The 21566-nt window shown below is 40.4% G+C and overlaps 4 protein-coding genes across 4 annotated transcripts in view; 3 read left to right on the plus strand and 1 right to left on the minus strand.

The window, feature by feature from the left end:
* LOC140947417 (nuclear pore complex protein Nup98-Nup96-like) overlaps positions 1 to 7289 on the plus strand; it is a 30513-nt gene extending 23224 nt beyond the window's left edge. The window contains exons 29-40 of the mRNA XM_073396509.1: positions 185 to 364; positions 1358 to 1494; positions 1897 to 1960; positions 2123 to 2334; positions 3171 to 3326; positions 3607 to 3736; positions 4263 to 4386; positions 4466 to 4554; positions 5108 to 5158; positions 5552 to 5655; positions 6105 to 6168; positions 6350 to 7289. Coding sequence (XP_073252610.1) covers positions 185 to 364; positions 1358 to 1494; positions 1897 to 1960; positions 2123 to 2334; positions 3171 to 3326; positions 3607 to 3736; positions 4263 to 4386; positions 4466 to 4554; positions 5108 to 5158; positions 5552 to 5655; positions 6105 to 6168; positions 6350 to 6499 — 1461 coding nt within the window. The 3' untranslated portion in view covers positions 6500 to 7289. The remainder of the gene's footprint in view (positions 1 to 184; positions 365 to 1357; positions 1495 to 1896; positions 1961 to 2122; positions 2335 to 3170; positions 3327 to 3606; positions 3737 to 4262; positions 4387 to 4465; positions 4555 to 5107; positions 5159 to 5551; positions 5656 to 6104; positions 6169 to 6349) is intronic.
* Positions 7290 to 8388: 1099 nt separating this feature from the next.
* On the plus strand, positions 8389 to 11020 carry LOC140947762 (proline and serine-rich protein 1-like). Its single transcript, XM_073396944.1, has one exon. It carries the CDS (start codon positions 8464 to 8466, stop codon positions 9190 to 9192), a length of 729 nt encoding a protein of 242 aa, XP_073253045.1. The 5' UTR covers positions 8389 to 8463; the 3' UTR covers positions 9193 to 11020.
* Positions 11021 to 12253: 1233 nt separating this feature from the next.
* Positions 12254 to 14472, minus strand: LOC140949278 (uncharacterized). The gene is made up of 4 exons (XM_073398505.1): positions 14197 to 14472; positions 13489 to 13645; positions 13037 to 13060; positions 12254 to 12601 (listed from the first exon to the last, which is right to left on the minus strand). Exons 1-4 carry the CDS (start codon positions 14449 to 14451, stop codon positions 12348 to 12350), a joined length of 690 nt encoding a protein of 229 aa, XP_073254606.1. The 5' UTR covers positions 14452 to 14472; the 3' UTR covers positions 12254 to 12347.
* Positions 14473 to 18232: 3760 nt separating this feature from the next.
* LOC140948140 (uncharacterized) lies at positions 18233 to 20527 on the plus strand. The gene has a single exon (XM_073397364.1). The coding sequence runs from the start codon at positions 18233 to 18235 to the stop codon at positions 20204 to 20206; it is 1974 nt and encodes a 657-aa protein (XP_073253465.1). The 3' UTR covers positions 20207 to 20527.
* The last annotated feature ends 1039 nt before the right edge of the window (positions 20528 to 21566 follow it).

Raw genomic sequence — 21566 nt, forward strand, 5'->3', positions numbered from 1 at the left:
ACATCGCAACGTGAGAGAAACATCCAGGTAGCTTTCATAGTCACTTCCTTCGATCTTTTTTGACGTTTCAAAGTTTATTTCCCCGGTAAATTTATCTCGAAAAGAAGCGGTTGCACACGGATGGTTATTTTTATATTTAAGTGTAACCTCAAACAATATTTATCTTGTCCTTTTTGTATTGTAGGAAAGCGACCACTTGAAGTCTATCTTCAGTTATTTAACCGGAAAGCAGATTAGTAGGGCGTGTAATGCGGCACAGCAACATGGCGACTATCGACTGTCACTTTTGTTGTCACAAGTTACAGGAAACTCGGCGACACGGAACCTCATCTACAAACAGCTGAGCGATTGGCAAGAAATGAAGGTGCAATAATGGATACATAAGTATTCGGGATAATCAACAGAACTTTACGATCCCAATAATCTTTTATATGCCTTCGATGTCTACATCAAGTATTGAAATCTTTTTTTTTTTTTGCTATTTGAAAGTTATGTATTGGCAATGACATTCTTTAAGTCAAAGAAAGGAATTTTCCTTTTTTTTTTGGTCCAAATCTTTCGCTGTTTCTGGGTAAACTTTAAGCGTATTACGGGCCCGGGGACGTTCCATTTTTTATCCGCACCCCCCTCCCCCTAATGATGGCTGGAATCCGAACCCTCAAACTTTTGTCGGCGTCCTTTGGAAAATGAAATCCGAAGGGTTCATTTTTTGTCGGCACCTTTGCAAGACTTGTCCGATTGATTTAAATTTTGTCCGTTTTTTTAAAAGAAAAAATCCGAACCCCCTACTGAAAATCCCGCCATCTCGAAAAGTTATCGCAACTTTTGAAAATCGGACCTAAAGTTAGCGTTCCCTCTTTTGAATGTGCGAAAGTCAGCCAAGTGCAGGAGTTGCCGCTTTCAACCCACTTGGGTTGAAAGCAGCAACTCATATTTGGCCTTTTTTGCCTTTTGACAAACAATGCCTAATCTTTCGTTACATATTGATGTTGTTTTTGTGTGGTAGAATTTCCCTCCCTTTCCCGCATCACAGCGTTGATCTTCTTATGAACTCACCAGCCCCGGATTGTCCTCAGTTTGAAATGGCTAGCCGCTGGTTTCGCTAATTCTCAACTTTTCCCTCCAAATTCTCAATAATTTTTTTATTTTTTGTAGTTTCAGACTACTAGGATACTAATAGCAACATTCTGTACTTTAATTTTTGTTTTTGTTGTAAGCAATAATAGTTGTTGGATGCTGTTGGCTTGCCATTTATAAATGAAATAAAATAAATGGCTGGCTTTCATCTTCCCTCTTTCTATAGTCTTTTTCTCTGTATTTTATTTGTTTTTGACATCGTTTCAATTTTCTTAAACAGGCAGACATGTTTATTGATGAAGAGAGAATAAAAATTTACGCTTTGCTCGCTGGCGCGATGGTATGGCCCTTGACACATGACACAGTTAACGTTTGCGAAGGACTGGATTGGAAAAGAGTACTTGCCGTTCATTTGTGGTGAGGAAATTGTTGGGGTGGAGGGGGGAGGGGAAAACTGGCGCCTAATGAAACTGAAACCGCAAAAGACAACAACAACAACATGATACTATTTGTTTTGTATGTTGTTCTAACTTTTGAGTCTATGGTTGAAATCCCGTGGTGTGACCATTCAAATGAAACCTCTTCAGCAGCATTTTCACATGGAACTATTTGTTTTGTATGTAGTTCTAACTTTTGAGTCTCTGGATGAAATTCTAGGGTGTTACCTTCATATAAAACCTCTTCGACAGAACTTTTGCACAGAACTATTTAAATCTTAAGATTTAACAAAAAGAAATTTAGATTTCTTTTTTTTTTTAAATTTAATTTTGGCAACTTTTAGGAGTACACGAGTTAACAAACTGTTTGTTCATTTGTCAGGTATTACTGTTCACCGACATCTTCAATACAAGATGCATTGAATGCGTATGAAGCTTCTTTCAAGGCAAGTTCTTTTCAAGTAGCTTGCTATGTTTACGTAATTACGTGACCTAGCACATAATTTGTTAGAGTTCTTTCCCTTTAGCCTTCCTAGTTGTAGTGAGCACAGACTTAAAAGAGGGAATTCTCGAAAGCATTCAAACCAAAATATCTTTTTACCATGCAGGGAAGTTCCAGCTATGGGAAATATGGTGCCCCTCCTCGGCCACCCTTTATGGAAGAAAAAGACGAAGATGAAGATGAAGATGAAGAAAACAAGTTCATGACGCGAGATACGTGTTACCATCTGTTAAAACTTTACTGCAAACGATCTCACAGACTTGAGCGACTTCTTTCACCATCAACCTCCACTGCTCATCAACTTGACTTCAGCTTGAGGTACAAATTTTTTGTGCGGAGGCGTTGCGCTCTCTTTGTCTAACTTTTTTTTTTATTTGCAACTTTCGCTTCGACGCTGATACACCTTGTTTGCCCCCCCCCCCACCTCTCCCCACCCACAAATTTTGTATAAGCACCGTCTTAACTCAGTTTCTCTTAGAACGACTGTAAAACCCTGGAGAAATTGGAAACAAACGTTATGCATTTTTGGGCGGGGGAAAAGGCAAACGAGGTGTATGATGGGACTAAATGACGTTATCAAAATTGAAAATGCGATTTAAGGGAAATTTTTTTTCCATTTGTTAGAAAAGTTTCTCAAATACAAACTTTACTTGAGCACGTTGTGACGCAACTTGGCACTACAGGGCTTAAAACAACTTAAGGGCGGTGGCCGGACACGAAGACCGGCCAAAGAAATTTTTGCTCGTTCAAGTCTCCTTTTCTGCCCGGTCAAGAAGTTGGGAAAAAAGTGAAACTAATCCGTGTGTGATTTTCTGTTAGTGAACATGATTGTATTTTTACAAAGAGACAAATCTTTAAGATATACAGGTGAGGAATTGGCTGTTTGTTCTAGAATAAGAGTCTGTGTGACCGATCAACATGACCGGCGAGTGGAGCTTGTGGCCGGTCAAGACGCCATTCTGGCCGGACAGTGTCCGTTGACCGGCCGTTATTCACCCTGTACTACGACGTAGAATTAAGGTAATCGCGTAAATACGTGATAAGATATGATGCAATTTCTTTGCACAATAATGTCTCTGTAACTGGTGACAAACATGCAGTTCTAGCTGAGTCACAATCTCTCTGTGTTTTTCTCTTCTTTTTTCTCTCCTCAGTTGGCATCTGTATCAGGTCTTACAGTCTCTCGAGTACACGCATCTCTCCGAGTACCACTCGGGCATGTTACACAGTGGTTTTGCCTCTCAGTTGGAGGGAATGGGTTTGTGGCACTGGGCTGCTTTCGTGTTGTTACATATACAAGACTTAGACAAGTACGTTTAGTTCTCTCAAGACTTGTTTCTCAGTAGCATTTTCTGCAAATAACTCTCATTCTCCAAGAAACAAACTTTGAGATGTGAAATGGCTTTTTAATGTCACAAAATTATGAACTCATTGAACTCGAACCCTTGGCGCCTGCTAATGGTGTTAGTGGTTATTGGATTTGGTTATCCTGTGCATGTATTTCTTACGGTGCTTTGTAAGGGTAATGTCGTAAAGTCATCTGTCGTAATGGAGGATAACGAGTTTATTTTTTTCATCTAATATTGCCAGGCGAGAGAACGCTGTCCGTAGTCTTCTGTGTCGCCACTGCTGCTTGTCAGCGGATCACCAAAATGTCGAGAAAGAGCGCTTTATGTTAGATGACTTAAAAATCCCTGCTGAATGGATACACGAGGCTAAGGTGACGTGAAACTCTTTGTATTTAATGTTTGTTTTGCCAAGAGACATTTGTATTTATTTTTCGAGGTATTTGATATTACCAATAACCCTACAATTTATAATATTGGACAGCATGAAAACTTGACCTAACATACTGTCACCATCCAGTCTGACTGTTTAAAACTTAAGTAAACGAAGCGAACAAAATGGCCTCACATAACAACAAAACTTGGCAAACAGGGTTATAGCCAAGAAGAAATCGGCCTCTTTTTTCAAATTCAATCGCGTTTTTGATAAATATTGTATGGTCTCCCTGTATATGGTACATGCGAAGCAGATTTAAATTCTGTCAACTGCTTCCCGAAAACACCTTCTAAGAGGCGCTACTCCACGAAGCTTTATGTTATCTACGATGTGATGTGTGATATGAAACTTTTTAAGGGAATTAGCTAGTGGCCTTTTTCTACCCTTTGTACCCTAACTTCGGTGGGCCATTAGGTGGCGAGAGGTGTCGAAGCTGAAAGGAGACTTATTCCTATTACTTTCAGGCTTTGCGTTCCTGCTACGAGGGTCGCACCCGCGAGGAAGCTTTTCATCTGGTTAAGGCGCGTCATTGGAGTCTGGGGCATAACGTTGTATTGCGCAGCCTCGTCAGTGATGCGATCATCAACGGTAAGAATTTGAACAATTCCTTTAATTATAATGCCTGGACGATGTGTATTATAATTCAACGCTTAATTCTTTCTTTTAGGGGAGTATGACATTTTGAAGACCTTGCTTGGAGAAATGGAACCGAGAGATCGTAGCTCCACCGTGAGGGACTGGGCGACAGGAGGACAGGTTTGTCATAAGTCCATTGTCATCCCCGTAGCTGCAATCGTTGCTGATCAGCGCTATGAGTCGAGAGCTCTTGAAAATCTGTTGACGAGAATGTTCTTGCGTTAAGAGCGGTTTCCAGTTTAGTTCCGTAAACCCAGACTATCACAATCCAGTCCAATAAACAACAAAATGAGACATTCAGACACCGAAACATACAGCTCTCGTGGAGCGCGGAAAAACTAGTCTGAACAACGTGAAGACCTTGGCACAAGATTCTCAGCCAATCAGATGATGAGGATAGAAATAGCCAAGTTAATGGAGACCTTAAGATGTAACCTTTTCTACATGCTGGTGTACGGGAACGGGAACGGGTACAGGTAAATCCCCAGGGAGAAACGGCTTGGTTCCCGGGTAGAACAGTAAAGCTAACACTACCACATTTGGGCAAACATGGTCCCCTTTAGTACTCACACATGGTAAACATGTTCCCCTTCCTGCAGTCGTCGGCAGAAACGGTGTATGTTAAGCCCCTAATTTCCAGTCGCGTTCTCATCTTTTTGCTCTTTCATACAAGGTATTTTTGGATTACCTCGCACTAATGGAAAAGTTTCAAGACATTGCCAAGGTAACACAAACATATTTGTGTCCCCATTATTATTATTGTTATCATCGTCATCATCATCATCATTATTATTTTACCTTGCAGTATTTGATTGGTTACTCATAATATGTTATTGATGAAACTCAGATATTTCACCGTACTTATTGAAAGGAGAAAAGAAGCAATATTATCCCAAACGACAGTGCATGATTTTTCTATTAACTTCCTGGACTGAATGTACCATTTCCCCCTTAACTTATTTTGTTTTCATAACAACAGCTATATTTTGCATAAGAAAACAAAATCTTGGCAAATTACGGTAGTTGTGTTCAAATGACGTCATCGTTAAGTCTGCGTGCTTTAGTGATCCACAATGCATGACAACAGTAAATTAACAACTGTCTTGCATTGTTGTAGGGCAAAGTTGTACCAACGAAGTATGATCTGGAAGATATTCATGCTGATGTCTCCTCCCTCTGCACCAGAATCAACATTTTGCCATCCAACACAAGCAGAGACTTGTAAGTAATTGTTTCGCATCGAATGGCCCTGTGTTTTTTTTAACTGTTTGTGATGTTGTTTGGTTCATGATGTAGAAAGTTGGAAATTCGTAGGTGGTGAAGGGAGGGGGAAGGGGGTCTTATTTCAGAGTCCCCCAAAGACAGGTGGTATTGGAGGATCGTTTTAAACTTGAATTTCTTTAGAAACTGACGGATTTTGAAACTCAGAAATGCTGTATTAAACAACAGTTCCTTTTTTTGCCGTCTGTTACTGTCTCCTCGGAGTTAATGTGAAAGATAAGTGAAAGAAACAACCGTATCGACTGTAATCTTTAAACTCCTTTCTTCACAAAGAACAATAGCCATAAAAGTTGATTTTCATTGAATAGCACTTTATTATGCGCCTTTAAGTTGGACAAAAATATATTATACTGTCAAACTGATTGCCGTGTTCTCTTCTTCCTTTACAGGTTATGCCAATACGATATGGCTAAAATGTGCGCAAATTTCATGAAGATCGTCATGAAAGAGCTGGTAAGCGTGGTTTACAGTTTAAGAACAAACTTCTCTTGTAAAGGAAACTGTTGATAGCCTGGATGAAGCACTGGCCTTTGTCCCTCATGAAATCGTCCCACTTCAACCCTGGAAATGACCTTGTCAGAGTGCTTTCAAATTCTTGTTTGCCCTTATAATTGGTAATTTGATTCATTTTTAGACGGACCTGACAGATGAAGGGGAGGCTCTTTTACCAACTCATATCCTAGCCCCTCACGTGACCCGGTTGCCGATGCCCGAGGACTGTTCTCTAGCGGAACTACGTCAGCTGGTCCCAAGCTATATCACTGAAATAACAGCTGGCCATTGATACCGAAGAATGCGAATATCACCAACCGTGATGAAGAAGGGAGAAGAATGTGCGCATGCTCAGGTCACAGCGCGAACTAATAGTGCGAAAGTGGTATTCGCCACTTTGTGGTTGCGCGGGGGACCGGGTCGAGATGCTTGTCAAAGTGCATTGTGGGACTGTTTTGGGGGACGAATTTGCCGCCATGTTGAAAATGCGTCCCCCAAAACAGTCCCACAGTGCACTTGACAACCATCTCGACTCGGTCTCCCGCGCAACCTCAAAGTGGCGGATTCAAACCTACCTGTTTGAAGAGCCTACCGCAGACTCAGTCTTGCGTTTGAATAAATGACCCTATGGAGATGACGGTGAAATTATCCTCTAGTTATGACTTTCGACGGGTTCGATATCTTTGGAACATTACAGGATCGTACATCGCAAAAAGAACGATTGCGTTATCCTTTGAATTGAAACCCAAAACAGGGACTGTATTGTAAAAAAATAACTTAGTTTTCGTTGAATATTTCATAATTATATCAGTTAAAAGTTAAACTTTTCTTTAGTTAACCAGTTTTGTAATTCTTCTTGTTTTGGCTAATGTCGATTAATCCATGAAGTAGTTAGCTGCATTTTGTCTGAACATTGATTCTAGAAAATCTACAGAAGCTCGTAAGGAGTTTTCAACTCCTTATGAGTCTCTGGTAACCTGAAGGTTACTTCCTTTTTTAACAACGTGATCCAACTTGTGCAATTCATGAAATATTATTAAATGAATACTGAATTTTGTTGGTTGGTCCAATAACCTGCTGAACTCATCAGAGTTGACTTATTGGTCTGTGTTGTCCAGCTTGCGCAGGTTTTAGGTTAGGGTTGGTGAAGTTGAATGCAGGGGGAAGAGGAGGAGTTGGTCGGGGTACAGGGATGGAAAAGACGATGAGTTAGTCTGGGTGGGGGTAGGGGTACGGGGGGTGAGTAAGTTTGGGTAGGGGTGGGGGAAACGGGATGAGATTGTCTATTTGGAGGTTGTAGTTGGCCAAACGAACGGATATTACAAACTTTTCGCATAAAAGGGCCGTTAGATTCAGTTTAATTACAACGTTATTTTGTTGATATTTTTACTATAAACAAGGCGCTTAATTTTGCCAAAATTCAGTTTAAAATTCAGCAGTTTATCCTTGAAGAAACAGTCAGTCTATCTAATACACCGGGGCATTCATTGAAGGATTGCCTAGCTGGGTGTCCTGTGCAAGATCTAGCGGCCTTGTGGTCAATTTAATAAAACTTTTACACGTGTCATTCACAAGTGTAGCCATTGTTTTAGAGTCTGAGAACAATAGCTACACTTGTAAATTACACGTGTAAAAGTTTTATGAAATTGACCCCTGGATGAATAGGCCAGTTTCGAATTATCTAAATTCATACTTGGCTCTGAGGTTGAGAGGAATAAAACAAAAGAAATGAATTATTTATCTGTGAATCTCAATGCCAGTTCTTTTGTTATATACCCGTTAACCTCGAAACCAAAACACTATCGATACTTGCCCTTTTCCTGCTTGAAATATTCCGCATTATCTATTTAAGGTAACTCAACTTCATAAACATGAATAGTTGTAGGTTCTTTCTTGCATTTCTGGGGTTTTTCTTTGTCTTTGCGCGAACAGTTCCGTGTTTCCACTTACCAGAAGTGGTTTTCTTCTTACATAAAAGTTGTCATTTGTCGCCAAGAATGACCAACTTAAAATTCGTAACGTACAGAAGTGAACGCGATGGGTAAGTATCGAAATCAATTATGTGAAAGATCGAAACCGGAAATACAAGTTACGGAAGTTACTTTACCTCATTCACTTTACACGTCATCACCACTTATGGCCATATTTGGATGAGAATCGTCCCTTCCCTAAAGAAGAATACTCGAGTTGTCTTTTCGCTCGTAGAGGTTTGTCGACAGTGTACGTTGATTGTCGATAAAAAAAATCAACATTGTAATGGATCCAAGCAGCTTTGACAACATTAAACGAGCCGTTCAGTCAAAATCCTTCAAGGACGAGAAATTGAATGCGATTCGGTCAACTCTTCCCTGCTCATATGGTTATTTGTCTGGTGAACAAGTCGCTCAGCTGGTCCAGGAGTTCCCGTTCGATGACGATAGGTTAACAGTGGTTGAGATTTGTGCTCCGCGAATGTACAGTTTATCTTGTCAGCAGGCAGCGACCATAATGGGCGTTTTCTCGTTTGACAAATCCAAGACTAAGGCGTTGGAATTGATTGCTGGCCTCATCAATGACAATAACTTGTCCGCTTTAGACAGCGTGCTCAGCTTCTCAAGGGACCGAGATCGAGCGAGAGAAATTCTTATGAATCGCTCCGCTATGGGGCAACCGCCCCGACAGCCCGGACTTCCACCTCAACCTGGACCTCAACCTTTCCCAGGCACCGGAGGTTTCCCGGGCGCCGGAGGATTCCCTGGGATGCCACCTCAACCCGGAGGATATCCTGCACAAGCACCGTTTCCAGGAGCACCACCATACGGTGCACCAAGCCCCTATCCAGCACCAGGACCATACGGGGGATATCCCGGAGCAGCTTCTCCGCAGTATCCAATGGGCACAGCTCCCCCTCCTTCTGGTGCTCCTTATGGTGCCCCACCTCCAGGGGGCTACTATCCACCCCCTGGGGGGTTTCCTCCACAGGGGTATCCCTATCAACCTAGATAGATGAACCGTATGTTTGTTTTGGTGAAAGTAGTTCAAATTAGCATTTTAGCATTTTTAATAAGACTTGTTCTGACATACTATGTTGCATTAGTTATCAGTTGCTTTACTGTCAAACTAACAAAACCGTGAGCAAAATAAACCGTGTTTATTGTGTGGTGACTAACACACTGATCAGGACATGCGAGCTAGCCACAAAACCACAAACCAAGAATTTTTGTTTCTTGCGCTTTAAACCCTGTGCAAACAAATGCAACATTGTCGGATGTTACTTGTTGTGTCTGTTTGCATACCTGTTGCATGTTGTTGTGTGTTGCTGGAAGTTGTTGTGCAAAGTTTGAAAATGGTAAATCTTTTAGCCACGAGCAAATGGACACAACAACTCCCAACATTGTTGGGCCAATGCACATAACTTTAGTTTTCTCATCCCTGATTGAATTTTTTTAAACACTATAACTTTCCCGCAATATTTCTGGGGTTCACAGATTTGTTAGTTTTACAGTAACATGAAGAATACTAATAATATATAATAATATAAATTTTTTTGCTGTGATTCATGTTACCTATTATACAGAAATGCCAACCTCTGTAGACGTAAAATCTGGATATTGATTCTTTGGACCACCCCTCCTACCTCATCAACTTGCCCCACCCCTGGTACGCAGTCAACTCAGCCTTCAAATCAGTAACAGTGTTTACAGTGGTGATGAATGCTTATAGTCATAGTTACATATAAGTATCATCAGAATGCGTAAATTAATTTTGAAGAGCCTAATTTTGTGAAATTTTGGGTTTACGGCAGACCATACTACCAATAGATTAAAAGTGTCCCACTGCTGTCTTCAGCTTGTTTATTCATGGACATTTTTTTCTTTTGCTCATTCATTTTTCGCAGGCTATACACAAGGGGGCTGGCTAATTTCATTTGGGAGAATTGAGGTCCCTTGTAGGTAAATATTGGCAATGAGTTGAGTTCTTATTGGTTCTTTGATTTGAACAATCTGCCTGTATTTCCACTCTAGCCTCCTCTGCCAGCAGTGACATAATGAATACATTCTTGACATTTCTGCACCTCTATGAGGATTTACATTTTGCCTAAAATAAAGGATCTTTTCCGCATTCCACTCCAGAGTCCTCCAGTGAGCACAAACAATGAAACGAGATTGAGACTTGGATGGACAGTTTCACACAAAGTATCCCACTGCTGTCTTCAGCTTGTTTATTCACACATGTTTTTATCTTTGGCTCATCCATTACACTAGGGGGGCTAGTTAATTTCATTTGGGAGATTTGAGGTCCCATGTAGGTAAATATGTGATGTTCTTTGTATCCAGGAGTCTACCAGTTAGAAGAGAGTTGGTATTTTTTTTATATTGAATTAAATTAAATGTTCTTCATCCTATGAGATGCCAACACTTCAGATTTTGAAATGAGAGAGAATATTACAAGAGTTAGTCTTTATTAATTCAGACATTTACTCATCATTTGGTACTTTCCAAAACACTGAAGAAAGTGAAATTATTCAAAAACAGTAATCTAGTATGAAAAGTAGTTGAGGTACAAAATACCTTTCAGGCTAACAGTTTCGTTGTCAAATTGTCACATCTTTTAGCGAAAGATAACTTAAAAAGGCTCCCAGTGAAAAGAGAGATGCTGCTATCAAGGAATAATATAATTTTATTGTAGGACTTTAGTTTGTTTACTTACTTAATATGACCAATTGTCCATAATTTTGTCAAAAGATGTGTACCCTTCATTGGCCCACCCAGAAAGGAGTTGCATGCAATCAATGTAGTTATCATTGCTCATGGAAATGGTAAATGTCCTATTTTATTTTAATCAATCAATCAATCAATTAAAATAAATCAGTCAATCAATCACTTTTTTTCGTATTTTTTCTCTTCTTATTTTCTCTAATGCTTTCTTCCAGGGGTAGGGGTGGGGGGCTGCGGGTAAAGGAAACTTCAATTCCAAAATACCTACAAATGTATGTATCTAGAACAGGGTCTCTACGAGTTTATTTCAGACTGGTTGGTGCACTGTGGGTATGCCCATGGACCGGGTACCCGCTAGGCATGTTTTCATGCTTTGTACATTTTAATGCAAAAAGGTACATTATGCTGGAGCTAGAACTTGTTCTTTTCAGTTTTGCAGCATAAAAAGAGATCCTATCCCCTTGACGTTCCATAAATGTTCAATTCCATAGAAACAGGTGTGAGTTATTAAAGGATATGTATTGAAGAATGAAAAATGTGAATGGGTTTTTGTCTTCCGATCGCCGCCATCTTGTTTGCCCTGCCTCTCATTATAAGCTGTGCATTTGGTGTCTAATTGTTGTGACAGACTGAAAATTCTCCCATCACTATAATATATTAGCCAATCAAGAGTAAGAGCAAAAGCCAATCGCGTTATGCCTATTTTCCCATGCTTGGCAAGTGGAATGAGTTGAGTTCTTATTGGTTCTTTGATTTGAATGATCTGCCTGTATTTCCACTCTAGCCTCCTCTGCAGAATGGTTACAGTGACCGTGAGAAGTCTGAGAACCAGAAAAGGAGTAAAAAAGAGTTGTTCACTGTCGCTCCCCTTTCTCTCCCCATTCTCCCACGCGTTCCCTTAAGCAGGGCAGTGATGTCTGCGGGGGAGGCTATGTCCACACAATCTCATAGCAATGACCTCAGCTGAATGGTTAATTTTAAACCTAGAGGAAAATCAATATCAGCACATGAAAGACCCCAGCCTAGCCCCAAGGCGTTTATTGGCACGGTCATTTCTGGACTCTCCCGTGAGCTGTGACGTCATCGAGAACGGACTCGCCGACCCTTTCCAAGACTTCGCGCGAACAACCGGGTAAGAGAGCTAGGCTGGGAAGTCCACTCTTGTTTGGTAATATAATGCAAAGTTTTGTAAGGTTACGAGCTATCTGAAGGGGCAAAAAAGAAGTTCAAAGCTGGACGTTTGTTGACTGGAGGCCATAATCTTAGTCACAAAAGGACAATTAAAGATAAAGTAGACCAAAGACTGACAACAGACTTCTAGCATAATAAAGTTTAATTTCCTTAATTAAGATGTGCAACGTTTATTTCCGCTTAGTTTTGATATTTTCACCAACTTATGCCTATAGCTTTCCAACAAATCACGTTCTGGATGCCTTGTCATTGTCAGCACATCAAGCCAGGGTGAATCTCATCTTCTCTCAACATTTGCTTTCCGAGCTGCCCACATAGGCGAGAGAAATTCTTCACAATCCTTTCCAGGCCACAACTAGATTTCTTAGGATCCCCCTCTTCAACATAACAAGCGATGAATTCCTGCACATCGTGACACATGTTTGTGTCTTGCGTCATCTTGTCGAGGAAACGCTTAACGCACTTTCGGTGGACAAACCGTGCGCAAGCTGGGCAGGTATCATGACCTGGATAGGAACAGCAACAATGGTTCTTTTTCAGTGGTAACCTCAGGGATATTAGGGTATTTTGGTACTATCACTCAGCCACTGAAGCACGAGTGCGAGAATTTCCGTGGGTAGAATCTGGTGATACTTGCAGCCTGGGTAATGGGCTCCTGATATTTCGAATACTCAAGTTACTAAAAGATTTTCCCTCTCCAAATCCTCAACTTGGTAGGACAAGGGTTTTTGGCCTTATTAGTTTGCATATTAGGCAGTCCTCGATGTAATGATTGGTCCCCTCCCCCACCCGCGTGCTCATTTTTAGTAATTAGCCTGCGAATAAAGCCTCCTTTCATTGCTTTTCATGGCTGAAGAGGTCCTATTTTGGCTATAAATAAATATTTAGATTAATGAGGAAGATTGTTGTTGTATTTTTTATCTAGTTTAAGGAACACTTACCAACATAGTTTTGTAGCCTGTTTGCTGAAAAGTAGACCAAGAAGGATTTGTCAGGAGTATGTAACGAAAAGATCATCTTAAACTGGCCACTTCAATAAATAAGAGGGCGAATAAAGGCCTGAAAGTATTCACAGATAGCCCACGCGTAACGAGCACAGATAACCCATTCGCGGCAACACTACAAATATTGGGTGAGACGAGCGTATGAGGCGCAAAGCACCAGGTGGTAGGGGTAGGAGGACTGACTCTTGCTACCGATCTCTACCCCCCACCCTCTTTGCACTTTCACATTCGTTCATTTTTTGCGTTCATCGAATACATAATCCAAGAGTGAGAAAAAAAAAACATGAAAAAAGGGCCTTTAACACTTGTTAGGGAGCCGTCGCGCCCCAACATATTTAAACTAACTTCCAAAGTGTCTTAGGGAATTTTTTGTTATTTTTTCCTCTTACCATTTAAGGCCTTTTCAAGTTTTCTAACCCGATGTCGACGGCACACAGCACATTTTTTGTCCATCACACCATGTTCCAGGACGACCAAGCTATACTGTGCAAGCCAGGTACCCCCTCGACATTTCTTTAGAGATTTCCATAAGCAGTCCATAAAAGTCTGTTGACAACAATGATGCACAACGATAAATAATGATCAGTGTAATATTCACTCTATTTTAAACCCGTGTTCTTATTTCCCTATTCTTTTCCCTCGCAAAGGGGTGGAGATACGAGTGGGAAGCTTCTCCATCTCTTCAGTTGTGGCTAAAGCTCAAACAGACCCCTAAACCTTAACCATCTAAACAGTGTCACGGCGGTTTGCAATACGCAAAACTCTAGAGCAATACCTTCAACGATAAAAGTGAGTGTTTGTGTCCAGAGTTCAAGTGTTATTATACCATGGATAGAAGAAGACGAATATCACCACGGATCTCCGAAGTTTCACTGAAGTGCAATTTTGCTTCGCTTAAGCTTTTGACCAAAATGAGACGGTGGCAATCAGAGGGCGTGATAAACAGTCTGAAAAATGCCGTCACCCATAAACACTCACGGCAACCGCTTAACCTTGCCGTGACGGGAGATGGGGAAAAACTGTTCAGAAAAAAAAGAAGGACTGAACTTCACGACAGTATTAAAAAGGGTCGATACTCAGTAAAGCTTAATTAATACCTGAAGAGCTTGGCAATAAACATTTTTCTTGTCCTTAAAACTTTGACTTCGTCCAGCATAGATTGCGCGCCTTTTGGCGATCAAGAAAACGTTTTTGAATTCATGATTACATCTCCCGATGGCGACATACTCGCACGGAAGTCTTGGTGCAGTTGGGGAAAAGGTGGCATTGACGGTAGGAGCATCGCCACCAAAACAGCCATGAATCGTGATGCAAAGGAAAGAAACCAAGAGAAGCAGAGAAATTGACGCCATTATCAAGCTTTGAAGGTCTCTAAGCCAGTACCCTGCGTGCAATGGTTTCTCCAACTAAACCAGCAGCCTAAAAGCAAATTGAAAAACTAATTTCTTATTCAGTTTGTATTGTTATTGTATCATCCCCATATGTATTGGCTTAATCTAATTCTTCCTTTGGTTAAGTTATTCCTGACGGTATACAAGTTGTTGATTTTAGTTCTCGAGCTGGAAGTCAGAAATTCTTCGTGAAAAATCATTAACTGATGTGATTTTAAAAAGCGTTGGAAAATAATTGACTATGTTTTGATTTTACATTACTACGGTAATGTTTTTTTTTTTCTAGGTTAGTTTTCGTGTCCGAGTTCTTAAAAAATTCACAGCCACTTTCTGCTTGTGTTATTTTAGACAACCAATTCTTACTAAAAGATTTTTGAGATTTAAAAGGTGATGAATCAGACGCACACACCACGTAATGTTTTCTTTTTTAGTGTAGCCCTTATGATCGAAGATTTGTTTTTTTAAGACGGTTATAGTCGTAAAAGGCATTAAAGGTTGCAATAGACACCAGGCACACTGACTTGAAAAAAAAAACGTTATAGAGAAGCTAAAAAAAGGAAAATATATCAATTTTTGTTTGAATTTCCATTCTCTTTCTTACCTCTTTCGTTGAACTCTGCTACGAGTTTGCTTGAATGGACTCCGTGAAAATGTACAGATGGATCTGTAGAACACTTTTTCCTTTATAGCCTACTATGCAATTACGCGAGGAATAAAAAATCTGAAGGAGTACTTGAAATCCATTGTCCGATAAAAAGAAAAATCAATTAACATCAGTAAACGCTTATCAATAAATATTAGTTGCCCATAACCTCAATAGGAAATGCTCTTTATGGCCTTACCTTTTCATGCAATTTCAAAGTCAATATCTGGATCTTCTTGAATTTGAAAACAATTTTAATTGACAGGCGAACTTGACTACAGATCTTTTACGTCAAGAGGTTCGCTATTGTAGGTCTACTTAAAAACCAGACATGCATTATAAATTTTTGTGCAAGCGCTCTTATACAATAACGAACCTTCCAGACTGCCAATTTCTGCTCTTATACGACAGTTGTATAACCAACCACAAGTTAAGAAGCAGGTTCTAAGCCCGGGGCCGGGGCTAAATTAAAATTTTATACGGGGAGGCGCTCTCCGCCCCGAGGTCCAACCCCTTACCCTTTTATATACCGTTTTGGACAGAAAAGGTTCCCCATTTCGTATACCTTACATTGACAAATGGTACCCCTTTCACATGCCTAGTTTAGAACTTTTTATCCCCTTGGAAATCCCTGCTGGAAATGTACTGTCTTTGAAATATAAATAAACCACAAAACAAGAACGTTTTGTCGAATTTTTCAAAGCCATAAAATGCATCTGTTCCCCCTTTTGGGCCTTTTTGCAGACTGAAATAACAGATTTCGCTGCATACCCTTTCATATACTCCAACCTGTGAAATCCCTGAAGCTTTCAAGAGGTACCCCTTTCGGGCGGGGACTTCCTGTATAGGCCATTATAGGGAGTATCCCCCAGGGTTCTAGGCCCTCATTGCTGTATTGACGATCAAAATAAAATTAACCGGATTTCTCCTTTCCACCCCCTTCCCCCCACTCCGGTTCAGACATCCACCACCAAGTGAAGAAGTTTTTTTTCCACTTTTTTCTGATTTTCTAACGTCATCAAACATTTTCTCTTAGGGCTTTTAGTCCTTAGAGGATTCAATCTCCTGCTTTCCCCAGTCTCTCCAAAAGAAACATATTATCCCAATATCACGGAAAATATTGGAGAACTAGTAGAGAGATGCTCAATAATTACTGCAGAGGACAATTTTTTTTCCTGATTTCAATGACGGAAACATACTAAAGGAAGTATACAATTTATTTATCCAACTTTGCAAACGTATTATGGTGTGGAAATGAAAAACGTTATCCTGATTTTTCAGTTGCATTAAATATCATTTAGGAGTAACTGAAGCGAACCTCTTTACTAACGTTAAAAATAATCCAGCCTTAGATAACAATCCAATTCAACAGTATAGAGTGAACATAACAGTTTTTGTATCCTTCACTGATATGATGAACAATTAAGTTTTTCAGTTCAATTACCACCATCAATAAACGCTTAAGCTATACTTTTCACTTGTCAACTTGACAAAATTCTATCAGTATTGGTTTATCTATTCTATATCAGAAAAGAAAGGAAACAGAAATCTCCTATTCCTTTTTGAGGAGCTCTGGCAGCTTTATCTTTTCGAAACAGACGTGTATCATTAGTCGAACTATCACGACATCAGTTTGGGCACCAAAACTCCCTTATAGACTCATCACGAGGAGAACTTCCTCTAATTTCCCATAACTGAGAGTTGATACAGTTCCACGCAACATTTAGGTCAAGCGGAGTAGCTTGCGGTCGCAGGCATTCGCTTGCTGAATAATTGAGCTAACACGTCTGCGTTGTTGTGACATTAAGCTAGACCAGTATCCCTAAGAATGCCCAGCTGGAGAATCTAGACAGTTAGAAGACAGTTTTCTTCTCTATTAACTCTTCAAGCTTTATCTTAACTTTTTTGTTCAAAGTATAACCAAGGGGAAGGTAGCACTATATGACCACATATATAGCAGTTTCAAGCTCACCTCCTTCGTCTCGCTTGTCGCTCCGATCCGCGCTTTTGGTTGCAAACACATTGAACTGTGAACCTGCTACTCTTATAGATGCTGACTTCTCCATGTCACTTTAATTTTCTTTTCTATTACATAAGTTGTATTTGATACTTCCACTTCGAAGAACATCTCCTTCATCCACTCAACTTATCCCGCTTTTCGACGCCTTGCAAGCAGCTACAATCTGGAAGAAGAGAATATCAATTTATGTAGGCAAAAGTTTCGTAAATTAAAATTATATGCCAGGTGGATCAAACACCATGGAGAGGGATGTGCTAATTGCCCAATATTTGAGTCTACACAAGAACAACCTCGTTCCCGACCTAGGGTCTTATCTGTTCGTTATTTTGAAATGGCCGGAATAACACTGGGAACAAGTTTGTGGTGCTTACTTGATTTTGACTGAGCCTGTGGCAATTTGAAATTTTCTGGCCTGAATTAGTTAGAGTGCTATGGCAGAACAAAAGAGATAAACTGTGGAAAGTCAGAACCCTTAGTGTCAGCCCGCGGGGGGGGGGAAGGGGGTACTCCCTACAATGGCCTATATGGGGAGGCTCCGAACCTGTCATCTGGATCTGTGAAAGGGTCCAAAAAGGCTAACAGATGAATTTTATGGCTTTATAAAGTCGAGAAAACGCTCTATTTTTGTGATTGATTCCTATTTAAACGACAGTGCATTTACAACAGTTAAAAGGAATGTAAAGTTCTAAAAGAGGTATGTGAAAGAAGTACCATTTGTCAATAGGTGTACGAAAGGGGTACCTTTTTCGTGAAAAATGGTATGTAAAAGGGTAAGGGGTTGGACCTCGGGGCGGAGTCTCCCCATATAAAAATTTGTTGAGTACTCCCACTCCTCTTCCTGAAGTGTCAGTGAGTGTTTCACTTCCTTTCATGATTCTGTTATCTTCCGGTTTATCTTGAATGGCTACTTATGATGTAGGCATTGCATTAGCATGCTGGTCCGTTGTGTTCTGCATGATTGCATTACGCGTAAGACTCTTTTAAAAATGGGCTCCACAGTTCGAAATCATCTGTTCCTCTGTCTGGTGTTTTTTATAGGCTCGTGCAATCGGAAAACCTATTTAACTGCTGAAGGGGCAATGGTAGAAAAACCATCCTGTTTTTTTCCGAGTTTCCTGCAAGAATCTTGTTCTCAACCCAGCAAAATTTGTAGACATTGGTTGCAAGTAAGACGGCTTGAAAATGAAGGAAATAATGCTTTCTACGGGAATGTAAACACTGAGAGAAGTGGAGAATTGTCATGGATCTTTAAAGGTGGAAAGGTTCAAATAGTTGCTTTAAAGTCATCTCCTTCATGGATTTACCCACAGGAGTTTCGATGTTGGGAGAAACGTGCTCCGCATGTCTTTATAATTTTATCTAAGAAAGCTACAAACAAGAATGATACAAGAGTGAGGTATTCCTGTATAAAGTTTCGAAAAAGGGGGCGAAATGTGGTCGAATATCAACAGTCTCGCTGGAGAGAGAACAGTTCAGGTTTAACTTGTAATTCTCGGAGTCTAATTACTAATGTAAACCCTTTGATACTAAGCAATATGCAAGAGCTACCCAGCTGTCCCGCTAAGCTGAATGGAGGATTTCAAATTATGCAACTCTACAACGGAAAAACAGATGAAAGGTGCTTTTTCAACAATGACAATGATACAGCCATATTCGAGTCGGACTGCTTGGGAATGGAGGGTGTTATTGTACAACTACCACTACAGAGAAACTGCTCCTTGAGGAGTAAGAAATCAGAAATTGGGCTGGACTGGCTTCGCTTTCTTTACTACAGTGCTCCGTGGAAGGATAATCAATTTACATATTTTATAGTCAAACGACAAAAGTTTGGAAGAAAAGTATCCCATGACAGCAAAGAGTCAGTCTTTCTTTGCGCTAGGTTTCAGAGAGCCGATGCAAAGGGAAAAAATAGAGAGATTCAAGTGGAATTTTTTGACCAACCAACATGTTGGCGAAATTTGTCGGCCGCGTCAATTTTCCTAAGAATACAAATCAGGAAAAGGATGACTTTTGACCAATCAACGAGGGATCCATCTGAGCTGAATAAAACGCAATGCACCTTCCCAAAAAACCTTCAAGGAATTTGGAGTGAAAAATCTCAACAGAATAAGCTTCGGATGATGGTTATAAACGAGACCATGGTTGATATTTCTCCTTATGGCAGGTTCCACTGCAAGGATCGGTATTTCTTCCAGCACCAGGCTCCGTACAAATGCAGTTCAGTAGTGACCGAGAAGTGGCCTGGTACTGGGCGCGCAAGATTCCACTTGAACGATTATTTGCTGTTGTCAAATTTCTCCAATGGCTGTCGCTCAAGAATCACGCGCTTTGGCGTCACTGAAGCAATCGGAAATGACGTGTTGATTTACAGACTTTCACAAAGTGTACCTGTAGAACGCAAAGTGAAAAATTCTGACGTATACTTTAAGTATCATATTCTGAAACAGTTCTGCTCGAGTTGGCTTCCGTATATAAAAGATCCTTATCCTATTTGGGGTCGAAATATCGAAAAAATCGCCATGAAAAATCCAACCAGAATCAAACGGCCTTGTTTACTTCCAGCTCTTGGTAAAGGAATCTACCATTTTAAGTCGATGTACGCTGACCAGGATGAGTGCAGTGGACCATCTTCGCGCCTCCAGTTTGGATGCGAAAGTTCATTAACATTTAAAGTGAGGTATGATCCAAGTTGTCGTAAGCCTAATCTGTCGCTTACATGCGTCGGGAAGATCCTGAAAATTGGCGAATTTTCCTTAGTTCAGGACCTGAAGAGTAAGATTACGAGCTGCGTGTTTTTCGATAAAGAAAAAAACCATCTATTTCGTTTAAACTCCACCCAGTGTTCTGACCTTGAGTGGGGAAAGCGACCATGGGAAGAGAGAAACTTTGCGGAAAAGTTTGTTCTCCAGTACTATGGGAAATGCCCCTTTACAGCTGCCAGTGACTCTCCAGTAACTCGTATGCGAAATGGTTCACATGATTGTCGCACCTTTTTGGCGACTATAGTATCAACTTGCTTTTTGACTAAGTATATTCTCTCTCATCTCATCTAACAATAAAGATTTTTTTTCGCTCGGTATAGCTCTGACCCTGAGGAAGGCTAATTTTGTTAGCCGAAACATTGGCCTATAATAAGTCAGCCCTTTGCCGTAGTGCCAAACCTGCATTCAGTTTTGTTTTAAAGATTTTATGGTCTCCACGAAATATATCTATTCTTTGTAAATATAATATATGCTATATTTTGCTTATGTAATTGCTCCAAGTACACACTCGGCAAAGATAAGTGGAAAAGACACCGAGATTCTGACTGAAAATAAAAAGAAACACTTGTGAAGGCAAAACCACGACCACAAACCAGTGAGGGTGAGCCGGATCTTTAGTAGACCTGGTTTCTGAGTAAAATCTTGTGTACCAAATTTTAAAGTTAAAACAGTAAACTGATCCTTACGGCAGGAAGAGTGATAGAAAAAAATAAAAATAATAAAACATAATTAAAAAGGTGGTGAATTATGTCTGCCCGATATTTCGGTTTGCATCACAAACCTTCAACGGGGGCTAAGAAGAAAAATGAAAATAAAACTGGCCATCGCCCTCTTAAAACTGAGGAAGCGAATTTTTCTCACGTTTGACAACAGATACAAGCCTTCTCCTGTTTAGCGGTAGTTCAAGAAAGTGTTAGAAACCTTCGTTCACCCCTCTAGGCTTTAAAAAGTATGGAGTCTGGAGTGAGAAAAAATTCGCCCTTTTAGAGTTCAATGTCATATGTCCACATTCTTTTGTTATTTTTTTTCCCACAACTTTTACCTGCTCGAATACTCACTCCACTCCCTTGCGCTAATGGTCAAGAAAATCCCAGCGGTTATTATTTTAAAGTACACGCGTACGTCGATCTCTCACGAGAAAAACGGCTTGCGTATTACCCCTCCTAGCCTGCGAACAGCAGACGCATTTCCGGTCGTCGCTTCTCTCCCTCCGAAAAATAGGAGGGAGAGAAGCGACGACCGGAAACGCGTCTGCTGTTCGCAGGAAATGTCCCTCCCCAATTAAAACCGCTATCTACACAGACTACTTTAAAATCTAAAGTGTAAGCTACTTTTTGGCATAAAACAAGATCTTAAATTGGATTTGATCTTAGATTTATTACAAATAACAAAAATATAAATATATTAATTCATAACGGACTCGTATTTCATGATTTTCTCCAAATAGAGGACGATGCTACCACATGATGCTATGACCAAACGCCTGCCAAAACCGAGGAAAATTTTACGCCGGTATTTGTCAGTCCCCGTCCTCTCCCCTTGACTAGACTGACTGCCCCTTGTTTTCAGAGGATGGGCTTTCGGCAGTTTCAGCATACCAACCTACCTACATTGAAGGATAAGCCCCAAAAAGAACTTCTGCGTGATAATT

This window comes from Porites lutea, chromosome 9 (genome assembly GCF_958299795.1).
Source record: "Porites lutea chromosome 9, jaPorLute2.1, whole genome shotgun sequence".
Classification (NCBI taxonomy): domain Eukaryota; kingdom Metazoa; phylum Cnidaria; class Anthozoa; order Scleractinia; family Poritidae; genus Porites; species Porites lutea.

What these genes read in the sequence shown, in the direction of transcription:
- LOC140947762 (XM_073396944.1), top strand. Translation starts at nt 8,464, where the DNA reads ATGGATCCAAGCAGCTTTGACAACATTAAACGAGCCGTTCAGTCAAAA.
- LOC140949278 (XM_073398505.1), bottom strand. Translation starts at nt 14,451, where the DNA reads ATGGCGTCAATTTCTCTGCTTCTCTTGGTTTCTTTCCTTTGCATCACG. An exon ending in ACTTGAAAAGGCCTTAAATG is followed by an intron (nt 13,061 to 13,488) that starts GTAAGAGGAAAA and finishes TCTACTTTTCAG; the next exon opens with CAAACAGGCTACAAAACTAT. An exon ending in CAGGCTACAAAACTATGTTG is followed by an intron (nt 12,602 to 13,036) that starts GTAAGTGTTCCT and finishes GTTCCTATCCAG; the next exon opens with GTCATGATACCTGCCCAGCT.
- LOC140948140 (XM_073397364.1), top strand. Translation starts at nt 18,233, where the DNA reads ATGGTAGAAAAACCATCCTGTTTTTTTCCGAGTTTCCTGCAAGAATCT.